Source organism: Oryctolagus cuniculus, chromosome 2 (genome assembly GCF_051225735.1).
Source record: "Oryctolagus cuniculus isolate XC-2025 breed Fujian yellow rabbit chromosome 2, ASM5122573v1, whole genome shotgun sequence".
NCBI classification, from domain to species: Eukaryota; Metazoa; Chordata; class Mammalia; order Lagomorpha; family Leporidae; genus Oryctolagus; species Oryctolagus cuniculus.
The window spans coordinates 146,032,580-146,060,145 of record NC_142868.1 but is presented as its reverse complement, the minus strand read 5'-3'; the positions used below and the strand labels follow the sequence as shown (position 1 = coordinate 146,060,145).

Here is a 27,566-nt window from a genome sequence, read left to right as displayed (position 1 = left end):
GTGAACCAGCGGACGGAAGATCTTTCTCTGTGTTTCTCCCTCTCACTGTCTGTAACTCTACCTCTCAAATAAATAAATAAATAAATCTTAAGAAAAAAAAAAGCCAGGAACTTCTTCTGGGTCACCTCAGTAACTCTACCTCTCAAATAAATAAATAAATAAGTAAATCTTTAAAAAAAAGCCAGGAACTTCTTCTGGGTCTCCCATATTGGTGCAAGGGCCCAAGAACTTGGGTCTCTTCTTCTGCTTTCCCAGGTGTGTTAGCAGGGAGCTGGATTGGAAGTGGAGCATCTGGGACTCGAACCAGCACCCCTGTGGGATGCTGGCACTGCAGGTGATGGCTTTACCTAGTATGCCACAATACTGGCCCTGAGTTGGGAGTTTTGAATTATTGGTGGTCTGAGCTTAGACTTTGGAATTACTGGAGTTAAAATGATTATCTTTTGTCTGTCTTCCTTCCTTCCTTCCTTCCTTCCTTCCTTCCTTCCTTCCTTCCTTCCTTCCTTCCTTCCTTCCTTCCTTCCTTCCTTCCTTCCTTCCTTCCTTTCTTTCTTTCTTTCTTTCTTTCTTTCTTTCTTTCTTCAGGCAGAGTGGACAGTGAGAGAGAGAGAGACAGAGAGAAAGGTCTTCCTTTTCCCATTGGTTCACCCCCCAATGGCCGCTGTGGCCGGCGCACCGCGCTGATCTGAAGCCAGGAGCCAGGTGCTTCCTTCTGGTCTCCCATGTGGGTGCAGGCCCCAGGCACTTGGGCTGTCCTCCACTGCCTTCCCGGGCCAGAGCAGAGCAACTGGAAGAGGAGCAACTGGGGCAGAATCTGGCGCCCTGACCAGGACTAGAACCCAGGAGAAAGACATGAGTTTTGGGAAGCCAGGAGAATAATGCTGTAGTTTAAATAGGATTTGATTCCTGAGCTAATGATGGATTTTATTTTTATTTAACATTTAAAAAATCTTATTTTCATTTTATTTCAAAGGTAGAGAGATTGATCTACCATCTGCTCATTCACTCCCCAAAGGCCTGTAACAACCAGAGCCAGACCAAAACCAGGAGCCAGGAATCCTCTGGATCTCTAGTGTGGACTGCAGAAACCAAGTATTTGAGCTGTCATCTGCTGCCTTCCCAGGGTTAACATTAATAGGAAGTTAGATTGGAAGTGCAGCAGCTAGAATTTGGACTAGGGACTCTGTTATAGGATATAGTATCCCAAGTAATATGTTAACTACTGAGCTGGATACCTGCCCCCATGCTGGATTTTAAATTCCAAAGTCATTAGTTAATGGTTGTAGAGGGTAGAAACTTAATCCAGTTATAGCTTTTAAAAGTAGGCATATGGTAGTTCCTTAGGTCATTGGGGATGTGCCTTGGAGGTAATTCTTGTGATTGGGTTGGTTATAAAAGTCTGAGTTGGGCCTAGCCAGTCTCTCTGCTTCCTGGCTCATCATGTGATCCTTCCTCTGTATGTACTCTGCTGTTGCCATCCTCTGGCCTCACTAGATGCCCGATTAGTGAGACCACTAGATCTTGGATAGGTTTCTTCCAACATCTATTAGTTAACGAATTCCAAAGCTGCCTCTACATTTTAGGTATAGATTATATAAACATAAATAGAATAGAAATACTCCTATTCCTTGGTACCAGTTTTCTGTTAGCTTTTTTTTTTTTTTTAATTACAGTGAAATACCTGAGATAACCAACTTTATAGAGAGAAAATATTTATTTTGGCTCATGATTCTGGAGGCTCATAGTCCATGACTGAGTGGCTCTGTTGTTTGGATTCTTGCCACCTATATGAGAGGCCTGGTTTGAGTTTCCGGCTCCTGTCTTCAGACTGGCCCAGTCTTCAGCTGTTGTGGGCATTTGTGGAATGAACCAGCAAGTAGATTTCTGTCTCTGTGCCTTTCAAATAAAATTAATTTGTAAAGTTAGTTTTCCCACATCTTTTGTTAGAATAACAAAAAGCTGACTAGTATGTTTCCCTGGGAAATTAGAATTTTGAGAAGGCATATGCCAAAATAAATTGGCATTTGGGAATGTAACTGAACACTGCAGGATTTCTATCCCAATTTGGTCTGTGTCTGTAAGATCTTTCAGACTCCATGATCTTTATCATGAAGCTGACTGGCTTGAATAATGAGTACTCAAGCATTTGCTAACTAACTAAATAAATGTTGATATTTGAAATGTAGATAGTGAAATAGTTACAGCTTTATGGTCTTTCTTGCTGTGAGATACCCTGCTTTTTATCTTGGTCCAGCTTCCATTGTTTCTTCTTTGTGTCAGTACCTCTGATATATTGGTGGAGTTCTGGAGGCAAACATATGTCTCTGGATGCCCAGAATCAGCCTCTCCAATTTTTGGGAATAAAGCTTTAGATCTTGGTTTGTGCAATCATATTTTATTATGTTGTTATTTTTAAGTTAAAGTTTGATAGATTATTTAAAAAATCTCTTTACTTGAAAGCACTTTCTTTTCCCATTTATCCATCATATATATGGCAGTTCCAGACTGCATTGCAGACTGAACCTGTCTTTTTCTTACCATTTAATTTTGCCTGAGAATATGATATTGATGGGAATGAAACTCTACCAATTAAAGAAGCCATATCTCCTTTTCCAAATTGACTACAAATTTTTTCTTCCTTCTCTGCCTACATTCAGTAATGTCTAAATATGCAAAGTTTTTTGGATAAAATCTATACTAACATAGATTAATAGAAAACATTACTCTCATTCGTGAAATTTTTTGCTGTTATTTCAGTTGTCTCATTTGCTAAGAGATTCCAATACCACCCTGTTTTCCAGGTGCCTCAGTAGTAAAACAGGAAGCTGTATTCTGTGCATGGGGCTAAAATGTGACAGGAAAATAAGAGAACTTTTAGCTTTATGTTCTTTGCTCTAGTTCTTGGTTTATAATAGACAAAGCAGAGGTTGACACCAAGTCTAAGAAGAATGAAAAAGTGAACAAGGAACTTTTTTTTTATTAGTGTAATCCAAAATACCTAGATCTAGTTTAAACATCAATAACTATATGTATTTGTTTTGTGTATGTATTTATTTGAAAAGCAGAGACAGAAGAACAGCAGGTTTTCTGTCTGGTTCACTCCTCAAATGTTCATAATATCTAGAGCTGGGCTGAGGCCAGAGCCAAGAGCCAGGAACACAATCCAGGTCTATCACATCAGTGGCAAGAAACCAGCTGACCCAGGGTCTGCATTGGTGGGAACCAAACACAGGTACCATAGTGTACAATATGAGCACTTACCTGCTAGGCTAAACTCTCACTCCTCAGATTGATTTTTTAAAGTACCCCCTCCCCTTTTTGAGGGGGGATTTTTTTTTAATTTTAATTTTTTTATTTTTGAGATTATATATTTTCAAGTTATGTTCTAGTCAAAGGCTCAATGCTCCACTAAATAGATTTAAACAAGTGAAAAGTAAAAACACCATAGTTCAGCAGGGATATAGGCAAGGACTGAAACAATAATCAGATGAAAAGATGTCACCTTCCCTCAGATATAGTAAATTTTAAGATAGCCACATAATAATATGTTTTTCTTAACAATTTGTTTGACAAAGATTTAAAGCAAAGTTTGACAAAACACCATTTGCAGCAAAACTGTTACACACAGGCATTTCTTTCTTTTGTTTTATGTATTTTTTTGTTATTAGTTATTTAATGAGCTTCTCTTAGGAAATTCAGAACACCAGTTTGTGAGGGTAAATTCTGTTCGTTAGAGCAAAAAGAGATCGCAGGTAGCCCTGGAGCTGAGGCGCAGCCTTGATTTTAGGCAATATTTGCGAATCCACAGCTTTCTGATCAACCTTGTGCTGCTCTGTTATCTCGTATTTCTCTTTCTCCATGTCGAAGATCTCACCTTCCTGGTGTCTGGGCTTCCACAGCTGCTGCTTCTTGAGATAAGCATCAGTGAGGTGCATTGGGATTTCACACCACTGATGTCAATTTTCGTGGAGGTGGTGATAACAAATTTTTGGTGTGTTCTACACAGAGGAACTGATTGAGGGAAAGAGGTCCAGTCACAAGTAGCAAACCACTGCTCAGCTGCTTCAGGAAAACCAGCCTCTTGCCCCTGTGGCGCCCTGTGAGGATGACGAGGATGGTCCTGGGGTGATGCTGGCCCGCAGCTTCCTCACATGCTGACTGACGGGCTTTTTGCCATGGCTCAACAGCTTCCGAGGGACGTCTTTGGTGGGACAGTATCGGGCATTTTGTGAAGCTTAACCACCCTGGTGCCACCATTCTTGTCACCACCAACTGATTTTGTGACAGAAACAAGAACCTTCTCTTCTCTTCAATCCTGGATTTGGGAGCCACGTGCTTCCTCTTGTGCAGGGCTTTCCCGGAATACCTGGCAGTCTGGGAGTGTCTGCTAGTCCCTTCAGCAGGGCAGGGCTTCGGCTGCGGTGGGGCCTCCCCTTCCAGGGCCTCTCATCCTTGAGGTTCTTCTTTCTAGCTTTGCCGCTGGCATTACCTGCCTTCTTGGCTGGAGGATTCTTTTTCGTGTCCGGCTTTGGAGCTGGAGCTTTTTCACCCGCCACCTTGCAAGATGGCAAAGAGAACTGTTCTTTGATTTTTTTAAACTTTAGTTCCCACATATAAGGGAGAAGATACAGTATTTGTCTTTCTGTGTCTGGTTTATTTTACTCAGCATGATGTTGTCTGAATTTTTAAAGCTAAGAAGCCAAACCAAGAATTTGTCACCAGATTTCATCCGCAGTGCTTATAGATGTGGGTGAATTCTTTTCTTTTTAATGTCCCCAAAATGTTGTATGGTTCCTAGGCCCATGAGGAACTTATCTGTAAGTTCCTTACCTTACTAAGCTCTAAGTTTGGGAACTCTGTAAGTTAGGTTGGTTTTTCTTTTCATTTTTTTTTTTAAGATTTATTTTATTTATTTGAAAAGCTGATTGACACACACATACACTCACAGACACACAGACACACACACCCCACACAGAGATCTTTGAACTGCTGATTCGTTCTCCAAATGGTTGCATTGGCCGAGGCTGGGCCAGGGTCTTCCATGTGGATGGCAAGAACCCAAGTACTTGAGCCAAAATGGAGCAGCCAGTACTTGAACCCATACTCCAATATGGGATACTGGTGTTGCAGTTAGTGGCAGTAGCTTAACCCACTGTGCCACAGCACCACTTCCAGAATGGTTTTTCTAAACCCCTCCCACCAAAGAAAACTTTTATTTAACAAGTACAAATTTCATAAATACAACTTTAGGAATATAGTGATTCTTCCCACCATATTTGCCTTCCCACCCCGACTCCCACACCACCTTCTTCTCCATTTCCCATTCCCAGTCTCATTCTCCATTAAGATTCATTTTCAATTAACTTTATATACAGAAGACTAACTCTATACTAAGTAAAGATTTTAACAATCTGTGTGTGCACGCGCACACACACACACACATACACAACAAAAGCTGAGAATAAATTTTACAGTTAATTCTCGTAATACAGCTCATTGACAGAGGTTATGCATGGGAGATAAGTGCACAGTGACTACTGTTGTTAATTTAACAACACTTTGATGTATGATGCCAGTGATCATCTGAGGCTCCTAACATGAGCTGCCAATGCTATGGAAGCCTTTTGAATCCACAAACTCCATTAGTATTTAGATAAGACCATAAGCAAAGTGGAAGCTCTCTCCTCCCTTAAAAGAAAAATACCTCCTTCTTTGATGGCCACTTCTTCTTCTTCTTTTTTTTTTTTTTTGGACAGGCAGAGTGGACAGTGAGCGAGAGAGAGAGACAGAGAGAAAGGTCTTCCTTTTTCTGTTTGTTCACTCCCCAGTGGCCGCTGAGGCCGGCGTGTGTGGCTGGCGAGCTGCGCTGATCCGAAGGCAGGAGCCAGGTGCTTCTCCTAGTCTCCCATGCAGGTGTAGGGCCCAAGGACCTGGGCCATCCTCCATTGCTTTCCCGGGCCACAGCAGAGAGCTGGACAGGAAGAGGAGCAACCAGGACAGAACTGGCGCCCCGACTGGGACTAGAACCCTGGGGGTGCTGGCACTGCAGGCAGAGGATTAGCCTATTGAGCCATGGCACTGGCCTGATGGCCACTTCTAAGAGGTCTTTGAAAGTACTGACTCCCTTAAGTCAACCCTGATTCCTTAAAGTTGTGTGTTTGTATTTGATTATATGCATGACATTCTCCAATGTAACATTTCAGTCAAAGCTTTGCTGTAGTAACCAGTTTTCCCAATTATATCCTCTTAAAAGGAGAACAAATTCTCATTGAACTTATACTAATAACTATGCTGTCATTAAAGTGAAAGCATTCCATAAGAGTTTTAGAGTTCTGGAGAGTTCAGTTAGGGAGAAAAAGAAAAGTGTTTCATTTTTGTTTACAAAAGTATAATTTAAATTGTTGTGAATTATAAAGAGAAAAAAACAAAGGTGTTCCTAAGTCTAGAAAAACAGAAGATTTATAGAGCTAACAATGTTCCAGACAAGCAAACAAACCAACCCTAAAAATTACTTTCATTCTTTAGTTTATTCTGTTCCATATAATTTATTCTTGTTCTGCTTGATCTTGAGTTACCAGTTTTATGAACCTAGCAGCCTTGCTAGAGTTATGAAATTCTTAGTCAGTGTTACCATATGGCTATATAAGAAGTGCCATCAGAAATGTGTACCCCAGAGTATATTCTATGGGTCTCTAATGCTGTCTCTTAAGGTGAACATGAATCCTTTTGATATGTAGGTGTTTGCAAGAATTTTCAGGGAAGCATTGTGGTAAAACTATATATGAATGAAGACAGTCTTAAAATGGCTGTGGTTGAGGATGTACTGAGAATTCATTATAGAAATAATGTAAGTTGGGGATGGACTTTGTGATGTGGTGGGTTAATCTACTTCTTGGGATACCCACATTTTATGTCAGAATGGTTGAAACTGAGTCCTACCTCTGCTTCTGATCCTGCTTTTTACTAATGCTTCTGGGAGGTACTGGATGATGGTGTAAGTGCTTGGGTTCCTGCCACTCAATAGGAGATGGAGTTCCCAGGTTCTGCCTTGCCCAGCCCTGGCTGTGGAGGCATTTTGCATTTGGGGAGTGAGTGACCCTGCTTATAGAAGACATCTATCCTCGTCTATCAGTCTGCCTTCTAAATCAATAAGTAAAAACATTTAAAAAATCATTTGACAAGGAAATTTGATTTGCTGTGACATCCAACTTAAAAAAATTTTTTAAATTGTTTTTAAAGATTAGTCATTTGAAAGGAAAAGTTACAGAGAAGGAGAAAGAAAGAGAGAGGGGTGGGAGAGAGAGGTAGGACTAAAGCCAGGGGCCAGGAGCTTCTTCTGTATCTGTCTTGTGGGTTCAGAGGCCTAAGCAGTTGGGCCATCTTCCGCTGCTTTCCCAGGTGCATTAGTAGGGAGCTGGATCAGAACTGGAGCGGCTGGGACATGAACTGGCACCCATATGGGATGCCGGTATCACAGGCATTGGCTTTACCTGTTATGCCATGTTGCTGGCCCCAACATAGAACAGTTTAAGATAACTGGAATTAATAATGATAACATTATATTGGAACATATCATGGACAACTCAGGTACTCTCAAATTTCTTGAACATCATACAATTTCCCAAGTACTTATATTAATAACATTTACGTATAAGGTATAACCTAGAGATGATTAACCATCACTTCTTATTTGACAATGTTTCCCATGTAGTTTATCATTAATAAGACTGGGGCTGGTGCTGTGGCGTAGTGGGTAAAAGCTGCCGCCTGCAGTGCTGGCATCCCATATGGGTACCGGTTCAAGTTCTAGCTGCTCCACTTCCTATCCAGCTCTCTGCTATGGCCTGGGAAAGCAGTAGAAGATGGCCCAAGTCCTTTGTCCCCTGGACCCATGTGGGAGACCTGGAGGAAGCTCCTGGCTCCTGGCTTCGGAGCAATGCAGCTCTGGCTGCTGCAGCCCACAGGGGTGTGAACCAGCAGATAGAAACCTACCTCTCTCTCTCTCTCTCTCTCTCTCTCTCTCTGCCTCTCCTTCTCTCCATGTAACTCTGACTTTCAAATGAATAAATAAGTATTTAAAAAACATTAATAAGCCTAATCATTTTAAATATCTTTATTTATTTTGAAGATTAATTAATTTATTTGAAAAATAGAATGACAGATTTTCCTCTTGTGGTTCATTTCCCAGATGGCCAGAAGTCAGGAGCCTGGAACTCCATTTGGTCTCTCATGTGGGTGGCAGGGAACTAAGTACCTGGGCCATCATCCACTGCCTTCGAAGGCACTCTAACAGTGAGCTGTACTGGAAGCAATGTCAATAGGGGTGTCAACAACAGGTGGCTGGCTTGCCTGGATTATTTTTCACTAATGGAGTAATTAATTATAATTCAGAGAAACACAAGTAGGGATAGTAAAGCAAAGTTTATTAAAATACTTACCAAGGTTGCAGTGTTCCAGTCTGGAGAAATACGTATTGGGATAGTAAAACAATGTTTATCAGGAGGTAGATTAAGATGGTAGAGTAGGGAAGGAGCTTATTGCTTTAGTTTAAAAAAAAAAAAGTGGAAAGAGTACAGTCTCAGGGAAGAGTTATGGAGAAAACTGCAGAGGAATCTCTACGTGGAGGTCATGGACCCGCACAACTCAGGACCCCAGCAGCTGAGAGCCCCTGCACCAGTGTTGGAGAGTGAGGTGAGACTAAACTGCAGTAGCCCAAGCCACTGGCAGAAAAGCTGCAGGAAGACTCTAGAGGGAATCTGGCTTGGAGTCTCGTGGAGGATAGTGTACCTGCCATACTAGAGGAGTAAAAACAAAGTGGTGGGGAACGTTTCTCTTGCCCTGATCACCCTGCAACGGTGTCCAGTAACAAGCTGATAGAGAGCAGGTGCCATTTTGGACATATGTAACAGCTGTGCCAGCTCATGTCTGCACTCAGCAACCAGCCAAGCGGAGACTCCTAAGTCTGCTGGGAAGAACAGAGAGGTGGGCTAGGTGCTCATGACTGTGGAGGCTTGTGTGCCAGGACTGTGAAAATACTGAGGCTGCATGGGAGGACTCATGGTGTGGCTGGGACTTTGGGCAGTCACTGTGGGAGGCACCACATGATCAGGGCTCCCTGGTTACCTGGTGAGAGACATTGTTGGATAATCTGAGCCTATCCTGAGGACTGCACAGATCCTTTGTGTGATCCTTGTGGCAGAACAGACGAATAATACACCTACTAGGGCTAGCGCCCAGGCTCTGGTCTCCTTTGAGGAGAGGAGCTCAGCTCAGTCTATGCCTGCAGATAAGAACAAACTCCTCCCGTGATTAAAAAAAAAAAGGTTTACCATGCCAAACCTGGGTGTGTCACCTCAGAAATAGTCTACCCTGGAGCACTGAACAGAACTCCCTGGCCACATCCACTAGATACCTCTAGGTATTCACTGAAAGCAGACACTCCACTAATCTGCAGAGGCATAGTACAAAGATAAAAGATGCCACTGCGAAAAAACAAACAAACCAATGAGCACCTCCACAAATGCCAAATAACAAATGCACCAATTCAAGAAACAAGAATAAGGAAGATAACATGACACCCCCGTAAGAACATAAGAATTCAGTACTAGATTATGAAGATGATGAGATTGAAGAAATGTCAGAAATAGAATTCAAAAAATTGACCATAGGATTACTTAGAAGTAATCAGAAGCAAATGCAGGAACTAATAAAATCTGTACATGACATCAAAGAAAATTTCTCCCACAAAATTGAGATCTTAAAGAGAAATAAAAATGGAATCATGGAAACAAAGAATTCAATAGAACAAATAAAAAATGCACTAGAAAGCCTTAACAACAGAATCGGTGAAGCAGAAGAAAGAATATCCAACTTAGAAGACAAAGTACAGGAAATTATACAATCAGACCAAACACAAGAAGAAGAAATTAGAGAACTAAAAAACACTGTTGATAATCTAAAGAGCAGTATCAAATGACCCAACATATGGATTCCAGGAGTTTCTGAAAGTGTGGAAAGAGAGAAAGGATTAGAAGGCCTGTTTAATGAAATAATAACAGAAAATTTCCCCAATTTAGAGAAAGAAAGGGATATCCAAGTACAGGAAGCACATAGAACTCCTAATAGACATGATCAGAAAAGATCTTCACCACGACACATTGTAATCAAACTCTCCACAGTAAAGCATAAAGAAAGGCTCTAAAATGTACACAAGAGAAACACCAGATTACTTTCAGAAGATCTCCAGTTAAACTCACAGCAGACTTCTCATCAGAAACCATACAGGCTAGGAGAGAATGGTGAAATAGATTCCAAATCTTAAGAGAAAAGAACTTTCAACCCAGAATACTATACCCTTAAAAACTCTCATTTCTGAATGAAGGTAAAGACTTTCCATGACAAACAGAAATTGCAAGAATTTGTCACCACCCATCCAGCCCTGCAAAAGATGCCTAAGGATGTGCTGCACACAGAAACATAGAAACATGGTCATCACTATGAAAGAAGGTAAAGGAAGGATATCTTCCCATAAAAGTACAAAGCAAATAAAAAAAATAGGAATATTTATGGAAAAATGGCAGGGCAAAGTTGTTACTGATCAGTAGTCACTTTGAATGTAAATAGTCTTAACTCTCCAATTAAAAAACACAGACTGTTTGAATGGATTTAAAAACAAAACCCTTCTATTTGCTGCCTACAAGAAAAACATCTCACCAACAAAGATGGACGCAGACTCAAAGTGAAAGGATGGAAAGATATTCCATGCTAACAGAAACCAAAAAAGAGCTGTTGTAGCCATTCTGATATCAAAGTAGACTTTAACACAAAATCTGTTAAAAGAGACAAAGGCACTATGTAGGAGCAATGAAATAATTAAAATGAGAGAATAAACAAAATTGAAACAAAAAATACAAAAGATAAGCAAAATGAAGAGCTGGTTTTTAGAAAAAATAAAGTTGACACACCATTGGCCCAACTAACCAAAAAAAAAAAAATGGAGAGAAAACACCCAAATCAATTAAATTAGAGATGACAAAGGAAATGTGAAAACAAACACCACAGAAATAAAAAGAATTATCAGAATTTACTACAAAGAGCTGTAGGTCAACAAACTGGGAAACCTAGAAGGAATTGATGGATTCCTGGACACATACAATGTACTTAAATTGAGCCATAAAGACATAGAAAACCTAAACAGAACAATTACCAAGATGGAAATTGAATCAGTAATAAAGACTCTTCCAACAAAGAAAAGCCCAGGACCAGTTGGCTTTACTGCTGAATTCTACCAAACATATAAAGTAGAACTAACTACATTTCTTCTCAAGTTAATCAAACAATTGAAAGGGAGGGAACCTCCCAACTCCTCCTATGAAGCCAGCATCACCTTAATTCCTAAACCCAAAAACTACACACAGAGAAAGAGAACTACAGACCAATTTCCCTGATGAATATAGACACAAAAATCCTCAACAAAATTCTAGCCATTTGAATCCAACAACACATAAGAAAGATCATTTACCCAGACAAAGTGATATTTATCCCTGGTATGCAGTGATGGTTCAACATTCACAAATCAATCAATGTGATATATCACATTAACAAACAAGAACAAAAACCATACGATTATCTCAATAGATGCAGAGAAAGCATTTGATAAAATACAACACCCTTTCATGATGAGAACTTTAAGCAAATTGGGTATAGAAGGAACAGTCCTCAACCCAATCAAAGCAATTTATGAGAATCCCATGACCAGTGCCCTACTGAATGGAGAAAGTAAGTATTCCCACTGACATCCGGAACCAGACAAGGATGACCATTTTCCCCATTGCTGTTCACTATAGTCCTAGAAGTTTTAGCCAGAACCATTAGGCAAGAAAAAGAAATCAAAGGGGTACAAATTGGGAAAGAGGATGTCAAACTATTCCTATTTGCAGATGACATGATTCTATATGTGGGGGATCCCAAAGACTCCACTAAGAGACTATTGGAACTCATAGAAGAGTTCAGTAAAGTTGCAGGATAGAAAATCAATATACAAAAATCAAAGCCTTTGCATACACATGGCTGAGAAAGAACTTCTAAGATCAATCTCATTCACAGTAGCTACAAAAAACATGAATAAATTTCATCAAGGATGTCAAAGATCTCTACGATGAGAATTATAAAACATTAAAGAAAGAAATAGAAGAAGATACCCAAAAATGTAAAATCTTCCATGTTCATGGATTGGAAGAATCAATATCATCAAAATGTCCATACTTCCGAAAGCAATTTACAGATTCAATGTGATACCAATCAAAATACCAAAGACATTCTTCTCAGATCTTGAAAAAATGATGCTGAAATTCATATGGAAACATAGGAGACCTCGATTGATAAAGCAATCTCATACAACAAACGCAAAGCTGGAGGCATCTCAATACCAGATTTCAAGAAATCCTACAAGGCAGTTGTGTTCAAAACAGCCTGGTACTAGTACAAAAACAGATGGATAGACAAATGGAACAGAATAGAAACACCAAAAATGAATCTAAGCTTCTCCAACCAACTTATATTTGACAAAGGAGCTAAAGCAAATCCCTGGAGCAAGCACAGTCTCTTCAACAAATGATGCTGGGAAAACTGGATTCCCAGATGCAGAAGTATGAAGCAGGACTCCTACCTTACACCTCAACAAAAATCCATTAAAAATGGATTAAAGACCTAAATCTACAACCTGATAACCATCAAATTATTAGAAAACATTGGGGAAACCCTGCAAGATATTGGCACAGGCAAAGAGTTCTTGGAAAAGACCCCAGAGGCACAGGAAATCAAAACAAAAATTAACAAATAGAATTACATCAAATTGAGAAGCTTTTTTACTGCATAAGAAACACTCAGGAAAGCTAAGAGCAACGGACAGAGTGGGAGAAATTATTTTCAACCTATGCAACTGATAAAGAATTAATAACAAGAATATGTAAAGAGATCAAGAATCTCCACAATAACAAAACAAACAACCCAGTAACAAAATGGGCAAAAGACTCAAGCAGATATTTTTCAAAAGAGGAAATCCAAATGGCCAACAGACACAGAAAAAATGTTCAGAATCACTAGCCATCAGGGAAATGCAAACCAAAACCACAGTGAGGTTTCATCTTACCCCCATTAGAATGGATTTCACACAGAAATCAACAAACAACAAATGCTGGCGAAGATATGGGGGAAAAGGTACTCTAATGCACTGTTGGTAGGAACGTCAACTGGTAAAATCACTATGGAAGACCATATGGATATACCTCAGAAGTCTGAATATAGACCTACCATACGACCTAGCCATCCCACTCCTGGGAATTTACCCAAGGGAATGAAATCAGAATATGAAAGAGTTATCTGCACCCCCATGTTTATTGCAGCTCAATTTATAATAGCTAAGACATGGAAACTGTCGCTCCCCCTCTTCGTGGAGGAACGACACCAGACCCTGCGCTGTTCTTTTGTCTGCTCGGCCCTTCCCGGGTTTGCTGCTGGTTCTTCCCGGGTTGGCTGCCAACCCTTCCACCTCCATGGAAGGGCGGCTCCCCCTGCCACTTTCCCCACTTCCGCGGGGGAGCGGCACACCGCCGGCCGGCTCTCTCGGGGGGCTGCTCAGATGTTATCCGGATGTTCCCTGGTGCATGTTGTCTCTCTCCTCCTTTATAGTCCTCTTCCACCAATCCCAACTCTGCTGCCCACACACCGAGCACGCTGCTCTCCTCCAATCAGGAGCAGGATCAGCTCCTGCAGCTCATCAGTCAAATTGGCGAGAGGCAGCTGCGTAGAAGTTTACTCCTCCCCAGCGCCATATTGTGGGAGAGCAGATGCATAGAATAAGTCTTAATTCCAGTAACTTAGTCTAGTCTCAGTTGCTCCCCACAGAAACACCCAAATGCCCATCAACTAAAGAGTGGATAAAGTAACAATGGGATATGTACACTGTGGAATACTACACAGCAGTAAAAAAAAATGAAATCCGATCATTTACAACAAAATGGATGAATCTGGAAAACATCATACTTAGTGAAGTCAGTCCCTAACAGACTAATACCTATGTTCTCCCTGATATTTGACCTAAAAGGAAATCTGTAGAAGTGAAATTGACATTTTGAGAAGCAATGCCTTGAACAGTCCTGGTCTTCACTGTTGAGGAACAGTTTTTTTGTTTGTTTTTCTTCTTCTTACTATTTGTTGAACACTTTACTTAACTTAGAATTAATCATGGCCGGTGCCGCGGCTCACTAGGCTAATCCTCCGCCTAGCGGCGCCGGCACACCGGGTTCTAGTCCCGGTCGGGGCGCCGGATCCTGTCCCGGTTGCCCCTCTTCCAGGCCAGCCCTCTGCTGTGGCCCGGGAGTGCAGTGGAGGATGGCCCAGGTGCTTGGGCCCTTCACCCCATGGGAGACCAGGAAAAGCACCTGGCTCCTGGCTCCTGCCATCGGATCAGCGCGGTGCGCCGGCCGCAGCGCGCCAGCCGCGGCGGCCATTGGAGGGTGAACCAACGGCAAAAGGAAGACCTTTCTCTCTGTCTCTCTCTCTCTCACTGTCCACTCTGCCTGTCACCAAAAAAAAAAAAAAAAGAAAAAAAGAATTAATCATATGTGTATGATCTAAGTAAAAAATAAAGAGTGGGAATAAGAGAGGGAGGGAGGAGGAAATTTGTATAGTTCTACATATATTCCTATGGACTTCTAAGGGTGCCATGGCACTCCAAATCCTATTAAGCTGGCTGGTAAGAATGCCATCTTAAGTGTTAAAGTGATTATATTAAGTGTTAAAATGATCATACTGATTGGGCTATGTGTTAGAAGGATCATATGAATAATATTAAGTGTCTGGCAACAATAATAGATAGAATTGAAAAGGAGAGAATGGGGGCTGGTGCTGTGGTACAGTGGGTTAACGCTCTGGCCTGAAGCGCCGGCCCATATGGGCGCCAATTCTAGTCCCAGTTGCTCCACTTCTGATCCAGCTCTCTGTTATGGCCTGGGAAAGCAGTAGAAGATGGCCCAAGTCCTTGGGCCCCTGCACCTGTGTGGGAGACCCAGAGGAAGCTCCTGTCTCCTGGCTTCAGATAGGCGCAGCTCTGGCTGCTGCAGCCAATTGGGGAGTGAACCTCGGATGCAAGACCTCTCCCTCCCTCTCTGCCTCTCCTCTCTTTGTGTAACTCTGACTTTCAAATAAATAAATAAATCTTAAAAAAAAAAAAAGGAGAGAATGTTCCAACATTGGAACAGTCCATACAGCAGACTCACAGAATGACAGTCGCTTTAAATATCACTTTGACCTCAGATTCAGCCCTTAAAGCATTCTGGTCTGGCTGAAAAGCCCACAAGAGCATTTCAGGCATGGAAAGCCAAGACATTGTGGCAAAAAATGTCCTACATGGTGGACCTCAGTGGGTGAGACCCCAGTGCAAAGAAGTGGTCAAAGAAGGAGGTACTTTTCTCTGGAGGAAGGAGAGAACTTCCACTTTCCTTATGGCCTTGTCTAAATAGTGACGGAGTTTCTGGATCCAAGTGGCTTCCATAGCCTAGGCTGTGCATGTCAAGATCCTCAGGTGATCACTGACATCATATATGAGTGTTAATTGTTAAATTAACAACAGGAATCACTGTGCACTTACTTCCCATGCAGGACCTCTGTCAATGAGTTCTATTATGAGAATTAACTGTAAAACTTGTTCTCAAACAGTTTTTTTTTAAAAAAGATTTATTTATTTATTTGAAAGAGTTACACAGAAAGAGAAGGGGAGGGAGGGAGGGAGAGAGAGAGACAGAGAGAGAGAGAGAGAGAGGTCCTCCATCTGCTGGTTCACTCTCCAATTGGCCGCAATGGCCAGAGCTGTGCCTATCTGAAGCCAGGAGCCAGGAGCTTCCTCTGGGTCTTCCCACATGGGCTCAAGGCCCAAGGACTCGGGCCATTTTCTACTGCTTTCCCAAGCCATAGCAGAGAGCTGGATCAAAACTGAAGCATCTGGGATGCGAACCGATGCCCATATGGGATGCCAGCACTGCAGGCGGTGGCCGCTTCACCCGCTACGCCACAGTGCTGGCTCCAGTTTTTGTTTTTTTTTTTTAAGATTTATTTATTTATTTGAAAATCAAAGTTAACACACACAGAGAGAAGGAGAGGCAGAGAATGAGAGGTATTCCATCCACTGGTTCACTCCCCAATTGACTGCAACTGCCAGAGTTGAGCCTATCCGAAGCCAGGAGCCAGGACCTTCTTCCGGGTCTCCCATGGGGGTCAGGGGATCAGGGGCCCAAAGGCCCAAGGACTTGGGCTATCTTGTACTGCTTTCCCTGGCCATAGCAGAGAGCTGGAAGGAAGTGGAGCAGCCGGGACTCTAATGGGCGCCCATATGGGATGCTGGGACTGCAGGTGGCAACTTTACCTGTTATGCCACAGCGCCAGCCTCTCAAGCAGTTGTGTGTGTGTGTGTGTGTGTATGCGATTGTTTAATCTTTACTTAGTATAGAGTTGGTCTTCTGTGTATAAAGTTAATTGAAAATTAATCTTAATGGAGAATGGGATTGGGAATGGGTGAGGGAGGAGGAGATGGGTTAGGAGTAAGGATGGGTGGGGGCTTATGGTGGAAAGAATCACTATATTCCTAAAGTTGTACTTACGAAATTTGTATTAAAATAAGAGGTTTCTTTTGGGGTAAAAAAATAATGATTGACTATGAAAAGAAAATTTATCAATACATGTTCTTAGACCAGGGGAGATGGGCCAGTCAAGGCTTGTGCACCCTTTCTTCCTGGTTTAGGATTTTTATCCCTAAAGCTTGGGAGTATTTACTGGATTTGTGTCCATGATGGTGATGATTGACATTTGTGTTTGGTATGTAAGAGTTGCCTATCTTTGGGCTTTCTGCGTATATGGCTATAAACTAGACTATTCTGGCTGAGCTCCCATTTAATAAGGATACTTTAATGACAGTTTTCTTTCTTTCTTTCTTTCTTTCTTTCTTTCTTTCTTTCTTTCTTTCTTTCTTTCTTTCTTTCTTTCTTTCTTTCTCTCTCTCTCTCTCTCTCTCTCTCTCTCTCTCTCTTTCTTTCTTTCTTTCTTTCTTTCTTTCTTTCTTTTTTGACAGGCAGAGTGGACAGTGAGAGAGAGAGAGAGACAGAGAGAAAGGTCTTCCTTTGCTGTTGGTTCACCCTCCAATGGCCACTGCAGGTGGCCCGCTGCGGCCGGCGCACCGTGCTGATCCGATGGCAGGAGCCAGGTACTTATCCTGGTCTCCCATGGGGTGCAGGGCCCAAGCACTTGGGCCATCCTCCACTGCACTCCCGGGCCACAGCAGAGAGCTGGCCTGGAAGAGGGACAACCGGGATAGAATCTGGCGCCCCGACTGGGACTAGAACCCGGTGTGCTGGCACCGCAAGGCAGAGGATTAGCCTAGTGAGCCGTGGCGCCGGCTCTTCTATTTTTTTAAATGAAGACATTTTCCTTTTTAATTTTGTTTTTAAACATTGATTTTTATTTATTTGAAAGGTAGAGTTAAAGACACGTTTGTGTTGATACTTTTCATATCCTTGTTTGATGTCTCACCAGTCTCTGCAGGTCAACGATGAAAGCATTGTAGCTGATCTTTAGGTGATGGCATCTCTGTATTCACTGTTGGCACAGTGTACCAGTTGAGATTTTTTTGGGGGTAGTGATAAAGAGTCTACTTCTCAGGGCCAGCACTGTGGTTCATATGGGAACTGGTTTGAATCCTAGGTGCTCCACTTTGTTCCATCTCCCTGCTAATATGTCTGGGAAAGCAGCAGAAGTCAGCCTGAGTGCTTGGGCCCCTGCCTTCTACATGGGAGACTGGATTTAGTTCCAGGCTCCTGGCTTTGTCCTAGCCCAGCCCTGGTTGTTGCAGGCTTTAGTGAGTGAACCAGCAGATAGAAGGTCTCTGTCTCTGTAACTCTTTCAAATAAATAAGTAAACCTTAAAAAAAAATAAAACTAGTGAGAAGATTTTAAAATTTTTACTTAGTTTTAAAGATTTATTAGCTTACTGGAAAGTCAGAGAGAGATCTGCTGGTTCACTTCCAAATGGCTATGAATACTAGGCTGGGCCAGAACTTCTTCCATGTCTTCTACATGTGTGCAGGGGCCCAAGTACTTGAACCATCTTCCACTGCTTTCCCAGACACATTAGCTGGGAACTTGATCTGGAGTGGAGCAGCCAGGTGTTGAACTGGTACCCATTTGGGATCCTGCTGGCATTGCATGTGGAGGCTTTACCCACTACATCATAATGCCAGCTCTGAGAAGATATTTTTTTAAAAGTCAGCTTTATGTATTCATGACAACTAATCAGAGGCATTATGAAATTATGTAAGATTTCCTTAGATGACCAATTAATTTTATTCTTTTGTCTTATTTTAAAAATTTTCATTTTATTTCTCCACAGTGGAAGTGAGTACATTTAGTTGTTTTTGTTTGTTTGCTTGTTTTAAAGATTTATTTATTTATTTAATTGAAAGAGTTGCACAGAAACAGAAGGAGAGGCAGAGAGAGGTCTTCCATCTGCTGGTTCACTCCCCAGATGGCCGCAATGGCCGGATTGCGCCGATCTGAAGCCAGGAGCCAGGAGATTCTTGCAGGTCTCCCATGAGGGTGCAGGGGCCCAAGAATTTGGGCCATCTTCCACTGCTTTCCCAGGGCACAATAGAGAGCTGGACTGGAAGTGGAGCAGCTGGGACTTGAACTGGTGCCCATATGGGATGCTGGCAATGCAGGCAACATTTTTACCTGGTATGCCACAGTGCTGGCCCCATTTAGTTGTTGATATAGAATTCAAGCAATGTAAATTCATTTGAGAGAGAGCGCATTCCCATCTGCTAGTTCACTTCCCACTTGTCCTTAATAGTTGATCTGGAGCAAGGACCCAGGAATGCAATCTTGACCTCCCATGTAGGCAGCAGGAACCCAATTACTTGAAACATGACTGCTGCTTCCTGTGATCTGTGTTAGTAGGAGGCTGGATTTAGGACCCAGAGCTGGTAATAAAACCCAGGCACTCTGATGTGAGATGTAGGCTTTTTAACTATTGGGCTAAGTGCCTGCTCTTGACATGGAGGTGGTTTTTTTTTTTTTGACAGGCAGAGTGGACAGTGAGAGAGAGAGAGAGAGAAAGGTCTTCCTTTTCCATTGGTTCACCCCTCAATGGCCGCCGCGGCCGGCACACTGGGGCCGGCACACTGTGCTGATCCGAAGGCAGGAGCCAGGTGCTTCTCCTGGTCTCCCAAGTACTTGGGCCATCCTCCACTGCACTCCTGGGCCACAGCAGAGAGCTGGCCTGGAAGAGGCACAACCGGGACAGAATCCAGCGCCCGACCAGGACTAGAACCCGGTGTGCCGGCGCCGCAAGGCGGAGGATTAGCCTAGTGAGCCATGGTGCCGGCCCTGACATGGAGTTTTTACAGTAGCTTTTCTGGTTTTTAGTATTTGTAGAGAGAGTTTTTGTACTTACTACTGTTGCTTGATGATCCTTTTTAAAAGTATATTCAGTGGGCTGGCACTGTGGCTTAGTGGGTAGAGCCACCTCCTGGAGTGCCAGCATCTCATGTGGACGCCGGTTTGAGTCCTGGCTGCTCCACTTTTGATCTGGCTCTCTGCTATGGCCTGAGAAGGCAGTATAAGATGGCCCAAGTGCTTGGGCCCCTGATCCCATGTGGGAGACCTGGGAGAAGCTCCTGGCTTGGCCCACCTCTGGCTATTGCGACCATGGGGAGAATAAACCAGCAGATGGAAGATCTCTCTTTCTTTCTCTCTCTGCTTCTGCCTCTCTGTAGCTCTGCCTTTCAAATAAATAAACAAATCTTTAGAAAAAGAAAGTATATAAAAAAGTATATTCAGTGGTTAAGAATCACTGAAAATGTGATCTGTGGGTATGAAGGTATCATTTATCAAAATAAAAGTAATGCTTTTTCTATTGTCTTTGTAGTCTATTGCATCTGCAGACATGGATTTCAACCAGCTGGAGGCATTCTTGACTGCTCAAACCAAAAAGCAAGGTGGGATCACTTCTGAGCAAGCTGCTGTCATTTCCAAGTTCTGGAAGAGCCACAAGACAAAAATCCGCGAGAGCCTCGTGAACCAGAGCCGCTGGGACAATGGGCTTCGGGGCCTGAGCTGGAGAGTTGATGGCAAGTCTCAGTCAAGGCACTCAACTCAAATACATGCTCCTGTTGCTATAATAGAGCTGGAATTAGGAAAAAGTGGACAGGTAATTTCAACTTTAAGTTCTGTCTGTAAACTTATTTTCCCTTACATATTGGCTCATATAGATGAATTTTATGTGGCAGTCTTTGTATCATAAGAATCATAGGAAAAGACCTTCTATTCTAGAATTCCTTTTCACAGGTAGAATGACCTGAAAATATGGATATTCCCAGTTGTGGACAGAGCCTAAAAACTAGCCTCAGGACCCTGGCACCTGTGGTTCAATAAGGGGGTTGCACAGAAGTTAGCCACTACTGTGTTTTGGTTAGATCTCAGAATCCTTGACATTTGGTTAAAATCTGCAATGCTATAATAGTAATATGGACTATGAATTCAGATAAAACAACACAGAATGAAATGATCTTTTCTAGTTGTCTTCATAGTCAGGAATAGGAGGCAGTATATCTTAATTAATGTAATATTCCTAAAGACTCAGTATGCCATCTTTTCCCTAGAGTTCACAACTACTTCTCAGTTTGATCCTTTTTTTTTTTTTTAAGAATTTATTTATTAATTTGAAAGACACAGTAGAGAGAGAAATCTTCCATCCGTTGGTTTACTCCCCAAATGGCTGCAACATCAAGTTCTGGGCCAGGCTGAAACTATGAGTCAGGAACTGAAACCTAGTCTCCCATATGGACGACAGGGGCCCAAGTAGTTGAGCCACCTTCTACTGTCTTCCCAAGTGCATTAGCAGGAAGCTGAATTGGAAATGGAATAGCTGGAACCTGAACCTGCACTCCAGTAAGGGCTACTGAAGTGGCAGGCAGCAGCTTAACCCACTGCACCACAACGCTGGCCCCTGACACTCACCCAGTCTGTGTGCTCAGAGGCCTGTTGTAGTGCAAGAGCAGCTGCAGGCAGTATGTAAACAGATGGGCCTATCTGTGTTCCTGGAAGGTTTACCTATCTCAGTAGAATCAATAGGTCTTAGAAGACAGAGTCCTTAAGCAATTGTCTTTTTTTTACATAGGTAAATTACATAGGGGAGATGTTGTATCTTCAGTTTCTAGAGAGGGTATCAGAGATATGTAAGTGACCTACTTCATATGTAGCTAAGTGAAGTGAGAACTAAAATGGGAATCACCAAACTGATTTTTCAAAAAAAAAAAAAAAAAAAAATTCTGTGCCACAAAAACATGCTGGTTATACAGTATGGTAATCAAAAGGATAAGAGTTCAGGTTGAATATCCTTTATTCAAAGTGCTTGGAACCAAAAATGTTCAGATTTCAGAGTTTTTCAGACTTTGAAATATTTGTATAGACTTTGCTGGTTGAGCATCAGAATGGGATTTGGGAGCATTTCAGAGTTTTAATTTTCCGATTGAGACTGTTCACCCTGTACCACTCAACAATGGAAAGAAAACAACTTTTACATATGACCATATGTTTGGAAATCAAAATAATGTGCTGAATTAAATAAGCCATACCAAAAATATATAATATATTATTTTATTCATACAAAATTCTAGGAAATTCAAGCTAATCTGTAGTGACAGAAGGCAGATCAGTGATTGCCTGGGAATAAGAATTGGAGGAGGGATGGATTAGATTATGAGAAATGCATGAAGACTTTGTTTTTAGATTTACTTATTTTATTTGAAAGGTAGAGTGACAGAGAGTGTGGGTGGGGTGGGAGGGTTTGGAGAAAGAGAGAGAGTATATTCCATCTGCCCCAAATGCCTGCAACAACCAGGGCTAGGCCAGGCCAAAGTCAGGAGCCAAGAACTCAGGTTGGGTCTCCCATATTGGTGGCAGGAACCCAAGTACTTGGGCCATCATCCACTGCCTTCTAGGCACATTACCAGGAAGCTGGATCAGAATCACAGAGTAGCCAGAACTCAAACTGTCATTCCAGTATGGGATGTGGGTGTCACAAGCAGTGGCCTAATGTGCTGCACCACAACACTTACTCTTTAAGGTTGATAAAAATGTTTGTGTTAATTGTGGTGATAAATACATTAAAACTTAACAGAATTGTACTCTAAGTGTGTGCAACTTACTGTATATTACTTGAACTTAAAACTAGTAAAAAAAAAATGGGTCAGTGACAATTGAACATTGAAATTTCACTTTAACCTGCAAAATCTTTTATAATACAAACATTGTTAAACCAAACAAAGCTGCAAAGAAAAAGGTAAACATAATAATAATAATACCTAGACTGACAGCAAAATATAAAGTCCAAATCTATAGGACATGTTTTTGTGAGATATGGATCCTTAGTACTTCTGTCAGCTTTTGAGTGTTATTTATGAAATACAACACCAAGTTGCCAACTTTTAGAGTACCTGAAGGCATTGAAGTCAAAGTTACTTTCAAACTGCTGACATTGGATGAGTGTGTGGGAAAATTTATGATCCTGGGATATCAAGAAGTTGTATACACGAGGAATGGTCAGATTTAAAAAAAAAAAAAAAAAAAAAACTAGTCTCTGTGTGTGTGTGTTTTATATATATATTTTTAATTTTATTTATTTATTTGAGAAGTAGAATTACAGACATAGGGAGAGACAAAGAGAAAGGTCTTCCATCCACTGGTTCACTCCCCAAATGGCCACAATGACCAGAGCTGGGCTGATCCAAATCCAGGAGCCAGGAGCTTCTTCCAGGTCTCCCATATGGGTACAGGTGCCCTAGTACTTGGGTCATCTACTGCTTTTCCAAGGCCATAGCAGAGAGCTGGATCAGCAGAGGAGCAGCTGGGACTCAAACTGGCACCCATATAGGATACCGGCACCACTGGCAGAGGGTTAACCTGCTGTGCCACAGTGCCGGCCCCTGTGTATGTTATATTTGTAAATGTCTGTGTATATACTCCAAAGTAGCTAGGTTAATGTCTTCAATATATGTCATTTTAAAGTAGTGGTTTTTAGCCATGGTCATACATTAGAATTACTTGTGGAACTATTTTTGATATTCAGGCCACACCCCAATTACATAAGAATCTGTGGGGATGGGACATAGACATCACTATTTTTTAAGGCTATTACGGATGACCACAGTATTCATCCACATTTGAAAACTGCCACATTAAGAGTAAGCAAAATAATCTGATTTGATGTTTTAATAGTGCTTGTTATCAGATTTTTACGGTGAGAATCCTGTCTGTATATGTAGGCATATTCTACTTAGCATAATTTGTGAGGAATTTGGGCATTATTTACCTAGGAACTAGTGGTGGTATTTTTGTTTTTCCCTTCTCCCTATTTTTTTTTTTTTTTTAAGATTTATTTATTTATTTGAAAGTCAGAGTTACACAGAGAGAGAGGTCTTCCATCCACTGGCTCACTCCGCAATTGGCTGCAACGGCCAGAGCTGTGCCTGTCCGAAGCCAGGAGCCAGGAGTTTCTGCCAGATCTCCCACACAGGTGCAGGGGCCCAAGGACTTGGGCCATCTTCTACCGCTTTCCCAGGCCATAGCAGAGAGCTGGATTTGAAGTGGAGCAGCTGGGATTTGAACCGGCGCCTGTATGGGATGCTGGTACTGCAGGTGGCAGCTTTACCCGCTACGCCACAGCGCTGGCCCCCCCTTCTCCTTCTTTGAATTTCTTTCTCTTGCTCAACTTGTTATTCTTATTTGGTCTAAAAAGTGCATTTTAAAATCAGTGGCCAGGTGCATACTTTTTTTTTTCATTCTGAGTTTTTAATATATGATAACTTTCTGAGATATGAGGGAGACAATAGATAAGTAACTAAAGTATTATGTTTATGGAAAACCATAGAGCTAGAGAAAAATGAGTATGCACTACCAAACCCAATTACTTTACTTGTAGTGAGTATTTTTCTTCAACAGAAATAAAATTTTTCCAAGAATAAAACATGATTCAGTTGTAAAAGTATCCAGAAAGCCTTGAAGTGAATGTTTTGTTTCGTTTCCTTTCTTTCCTTCTTTCTTTCTTGATTTATTTGAAGGGCAGAGTTACAGAGAGGCAGAGAAAGAGAGAGAGAGATCCTTCATCTGCTGGTTCACTCCCCAGAAGGCCACAATGACCAGAGCTCCGCCTTTGTGAAACCAGGAGCCAGGAGCTTCTTCCGGGTCTCCCATGCGGGTACAGGGGCCCAAGGACTTGGGCCATCCTCCACTGCTTTCCCAGGCCATAGCAGAGAGCTGTGAAGCAGCTGGGACTCAAACCAGCGCCCATATGGGGCATCGGCACTGCAGGCAGCAGCCTTACCCACTATGCCACAGCACCAGCCCCAAAGTGGATATTTCATGTCCAAAAGATGAGCATCAAGTGCTTTACTTGTGTGACTGAGATCTTGTCACATTTGTCTGTAAATCACTGAGTGAGGGACTGAAGTCCTGAGGACTATTGGAGTCTGGCATGTTTTTAGAAAAATTTGATGTTTTGCTTATTTCTTACCATTGTTGTGTTTTCCTTTTCAGGAACTTCTGTAGAGATTATCACAAGAATATTTTTTAAAAGATTTTATTTATTTATTTGACAGGTAGAATTAAAGACAGTGAGAGAGAGAGACAGAGAGAAAGGTCTTTCTTCCATTGGTTCACTCCCATAATGGCTGCTATGGTTGGAGTTGCGCTGATCCGAAGTCAGGAGCCAGGTGCTTCTTCCTGGTCTCCCATGTGGGTGCAGGGCCCCAGGGACTTGGACCATTCTCTACTGCTTTCCCAGGCCACAGCAGAGAGCTGGATTGGAAGAGGAGCAGCCAGGACTAGAACCGGTGCCCATATGGGATGCTGGTGCTACAGGCGGAGGATTAACCTACTGCGCCACAGTGCCAGCCCCAAGAGTATTTTCTTAAATACTAATGGGGTGTGGGAGGGATGCTAATTTAAAAAAAAATACTTATTTATTTATTTGAAAGAGTTACCCAGAGAGAGAGAAGAGAGGCAGAGAGAGAGAGAGAGAGGTCTTCCATTCGCTTGTTCACTCCCCAGTTGGCTGCAATGGCTGGGGCTGTGCTGATCTGAAGCCACGAACTAGGAGCTTCCTCTGGGTCTTCCCACATGGGTGCAGGGGCCCAAGGACTTGGGCCATCTTCCACTGCTTTCCCAGGCCACAGCAGAGACTAGATCGGAAATGAAGCAACCTGGACTTGAACTGGCACTCATATGGGATGCCGACACTGCAGGCAGTAATGGCCTTACCCGCTGTGCCACAGTGTTGGCCCCAGGGATGGCTAATTTATATCTTTTCTGGAATTTCTTTATGGTTACTTTTTTTTTCTTTTTATTTCTTTGAGAGGCAGAGTTACAGACAGACGGAGACAGAGACAGAGGGGTCTCCCATCCTCTGGTTTACTCCCCAATTCCTGCAATGTCCAGAGCTGAGGCAATACAAAGCCAGGAGCCAAGAGCCTCTTCCAAGTCTCCCACACGGATACAGGGGCCCAAGCACTTGGGCCATCTTCTACCTCTCTACCAGGCCTCAAGCAGAGAGAGAGCTGGATTGGAAGAGGAGCAGCCAGGACACTAACTAGTGCCCATGTGGGACTGTAGGTGGAGGCCCAACCCAGCGCTTGCCCCTGTTTATGGTTACTTTTTTTTTTTTAATAAAAATATTTTATTTATTTACTTGAGAGGTAGAGTTACAGATAGTGAGAAGGAGAGACTAAGAGAAAAGTCTTTCTTCCACTGGTTCACTCCCCAAATGGCCCCGACGGCCGGAGTTGAGCCATTCCAAAGCCAGGAGCCAGGAGCTTCTTGCAGGTCTTCCAGGTGGGTGCAGGGGCTCAAGCACTTGGAGCATCTTCTACTACTTTCCCAGGCCATAGCAGAGAGCTGGATGGGAAGAGGAGCACCCGGAACTAGAACTGGTGCCCATATGGGATGACAGTACTTCAGGTGGAAGATTAACCTACTGTGCCCCGGTTACCTTTGTTTTTAAGCTTAAATTTCTTAAGAGATTTATTTATTTATTTGAAAGTCAGCATTAACAGAAAGAAAGCAAGCACGCATGTGCTTTCATCTGCTGGTTCACTCCCCAAGTGGCTGCAATATCCAGGACTGAGCCAGGCTGAAGCCAGGAATCATGAGCTTCATCTGGCTCTCCCACATGGGTGGCAGTTGCCCAAACAATTGGACCATCTTCCGCTGCTTTCTCAGGACAGTAGCAGGGAGCTAGACTGGAAATGGAGCAACCGGGATATGAAGTGGTACCCATATGGAATGCCAGTGTCACATGTGGTACCTTTACGTGCTATTCCATGATGCTGGCCCCTTAACGCTAAGTTATGCTACTTTATAAATGTATTGGGTGGTTGATGGTTTGTCTATTTCTTTTGATGATGGTGGGGTTTAATATCTATTTCTCTGAAACTGAAAGGACATTTTTTGAGGAAACGTTTAGTTTCAACTACAGAGCTAAGCCATTTTTGTAATGTTACTCCTCATTTCTTCCTCTCAATTTTTTTTTTTTTTTTTGGACAGGCAGAGTGGACAGTGAGAGAGAGAGAGAGAGACAGAGAGAAAGGATCTTCCTTTGCTGTTGATTCACCCTCCAATGGCCTCTGCGGCCGGCGCATTGCACTGATCCAAAGCCAGGAGCCAGGTGCTTCTCCTGGTCTCCCATGCAGGTGCAGGGCCCAAGGACTTGGGCCATCCTCCACTGCACTCCTGGGCCATAGCAGAGAGCTGGCCTAGAAGAGGGGCGACCGGGACAGAATCCGGCAACCTGACCGGGACTAGAACCCGGGGTGCTGGCACCACAGGCGGAGGATTAGCCTATTGAGCTGCGGCGCCAGCCTGAATTGTTCTTGCTTATACATTTTGAGATGCACTTCTTGTAGAGATTCTGAAATATACAGCTCTCTTTTTAATTTCCTTTTAAAAAAGTGGCATATTAATGTTTTTTTCTAGACTGACTTTGAGTGTAACGGGCACTCTTGTAATTTTGGGCTGGGTTTTCAGCAGACCTAGAGAGGAAGCTAGATTTACCTGTTCTGATCTGATTTTTTTCACTCCGACCAGCTCAATCTGTCATTTGGAAGCAGTTAAGTGAGAGGGATATGTACTAAACGTAGTCTCTGTTTCATAGAATCAGGACAGGTTGGGCTCTGCATGAAAAGCCCCAGCAGTTTATTGGAAGCATAGATAAACATCTAATCTTAGAGGGGGAGTATTAATTTATTCTTAATTTCCAAAATTATTTCTGAAAGAAAGTACACTTACCTTGTGAAATTCTGATTCATAAGTAAGGAGTATGAAACTGCTAAAAACCCATGATTAAAAATCATCAGTTTGGGGCTGGCCCTTTGGCTTAGTGGGTAGTTTGAGTTCTGGCTGCTCCACTTCCAATTCAGCTCTCTGCTGTGGCCTGGGAAAGCAGTAGAAGATGGCCCAAGTGCTTGGGTC

The 27,566-nt window shown here is 42.5% G+C and overlaps 1 protein-coding gene and 1 pseudogene across 6 annotated transcripts in view; one reads left to right on the top strand and one right to left on the bottom strand.

Annotated features, from left to right (window-relative positions):
• Positions 1 to 27,566, top strand: part of COMMD1 (copper metabolism domain containing 1) — a 161,193-nt gene that overhangs the window by 47,761 nt on the left and 85,866 nt on the right. For all 6 annotated transcript variants that reach the window (XR_016229343.1, XM_089326388.1, XM_070069076.2 and 3 more), the window contains exon 2: positions 19,972 to 20,253. Coding sequence is in view for 5 of the 6 variants with exons in the window: in XM_002709851.6 (XP_002709897.1) it covers positions 19,972 to 20,253 (282 nt within the window). In the remaining variant the exon portion in view is untranslated. The remainder of the gene's footprint in view (positions 1 to 19,971; positions 20,254 to 27,566) is intronic.
• Positions 3,696 to 4,613, bottom strand: LOC108176352 (large ribosomal subunit protein eL6 pseudogene; annotated as a pseudogene).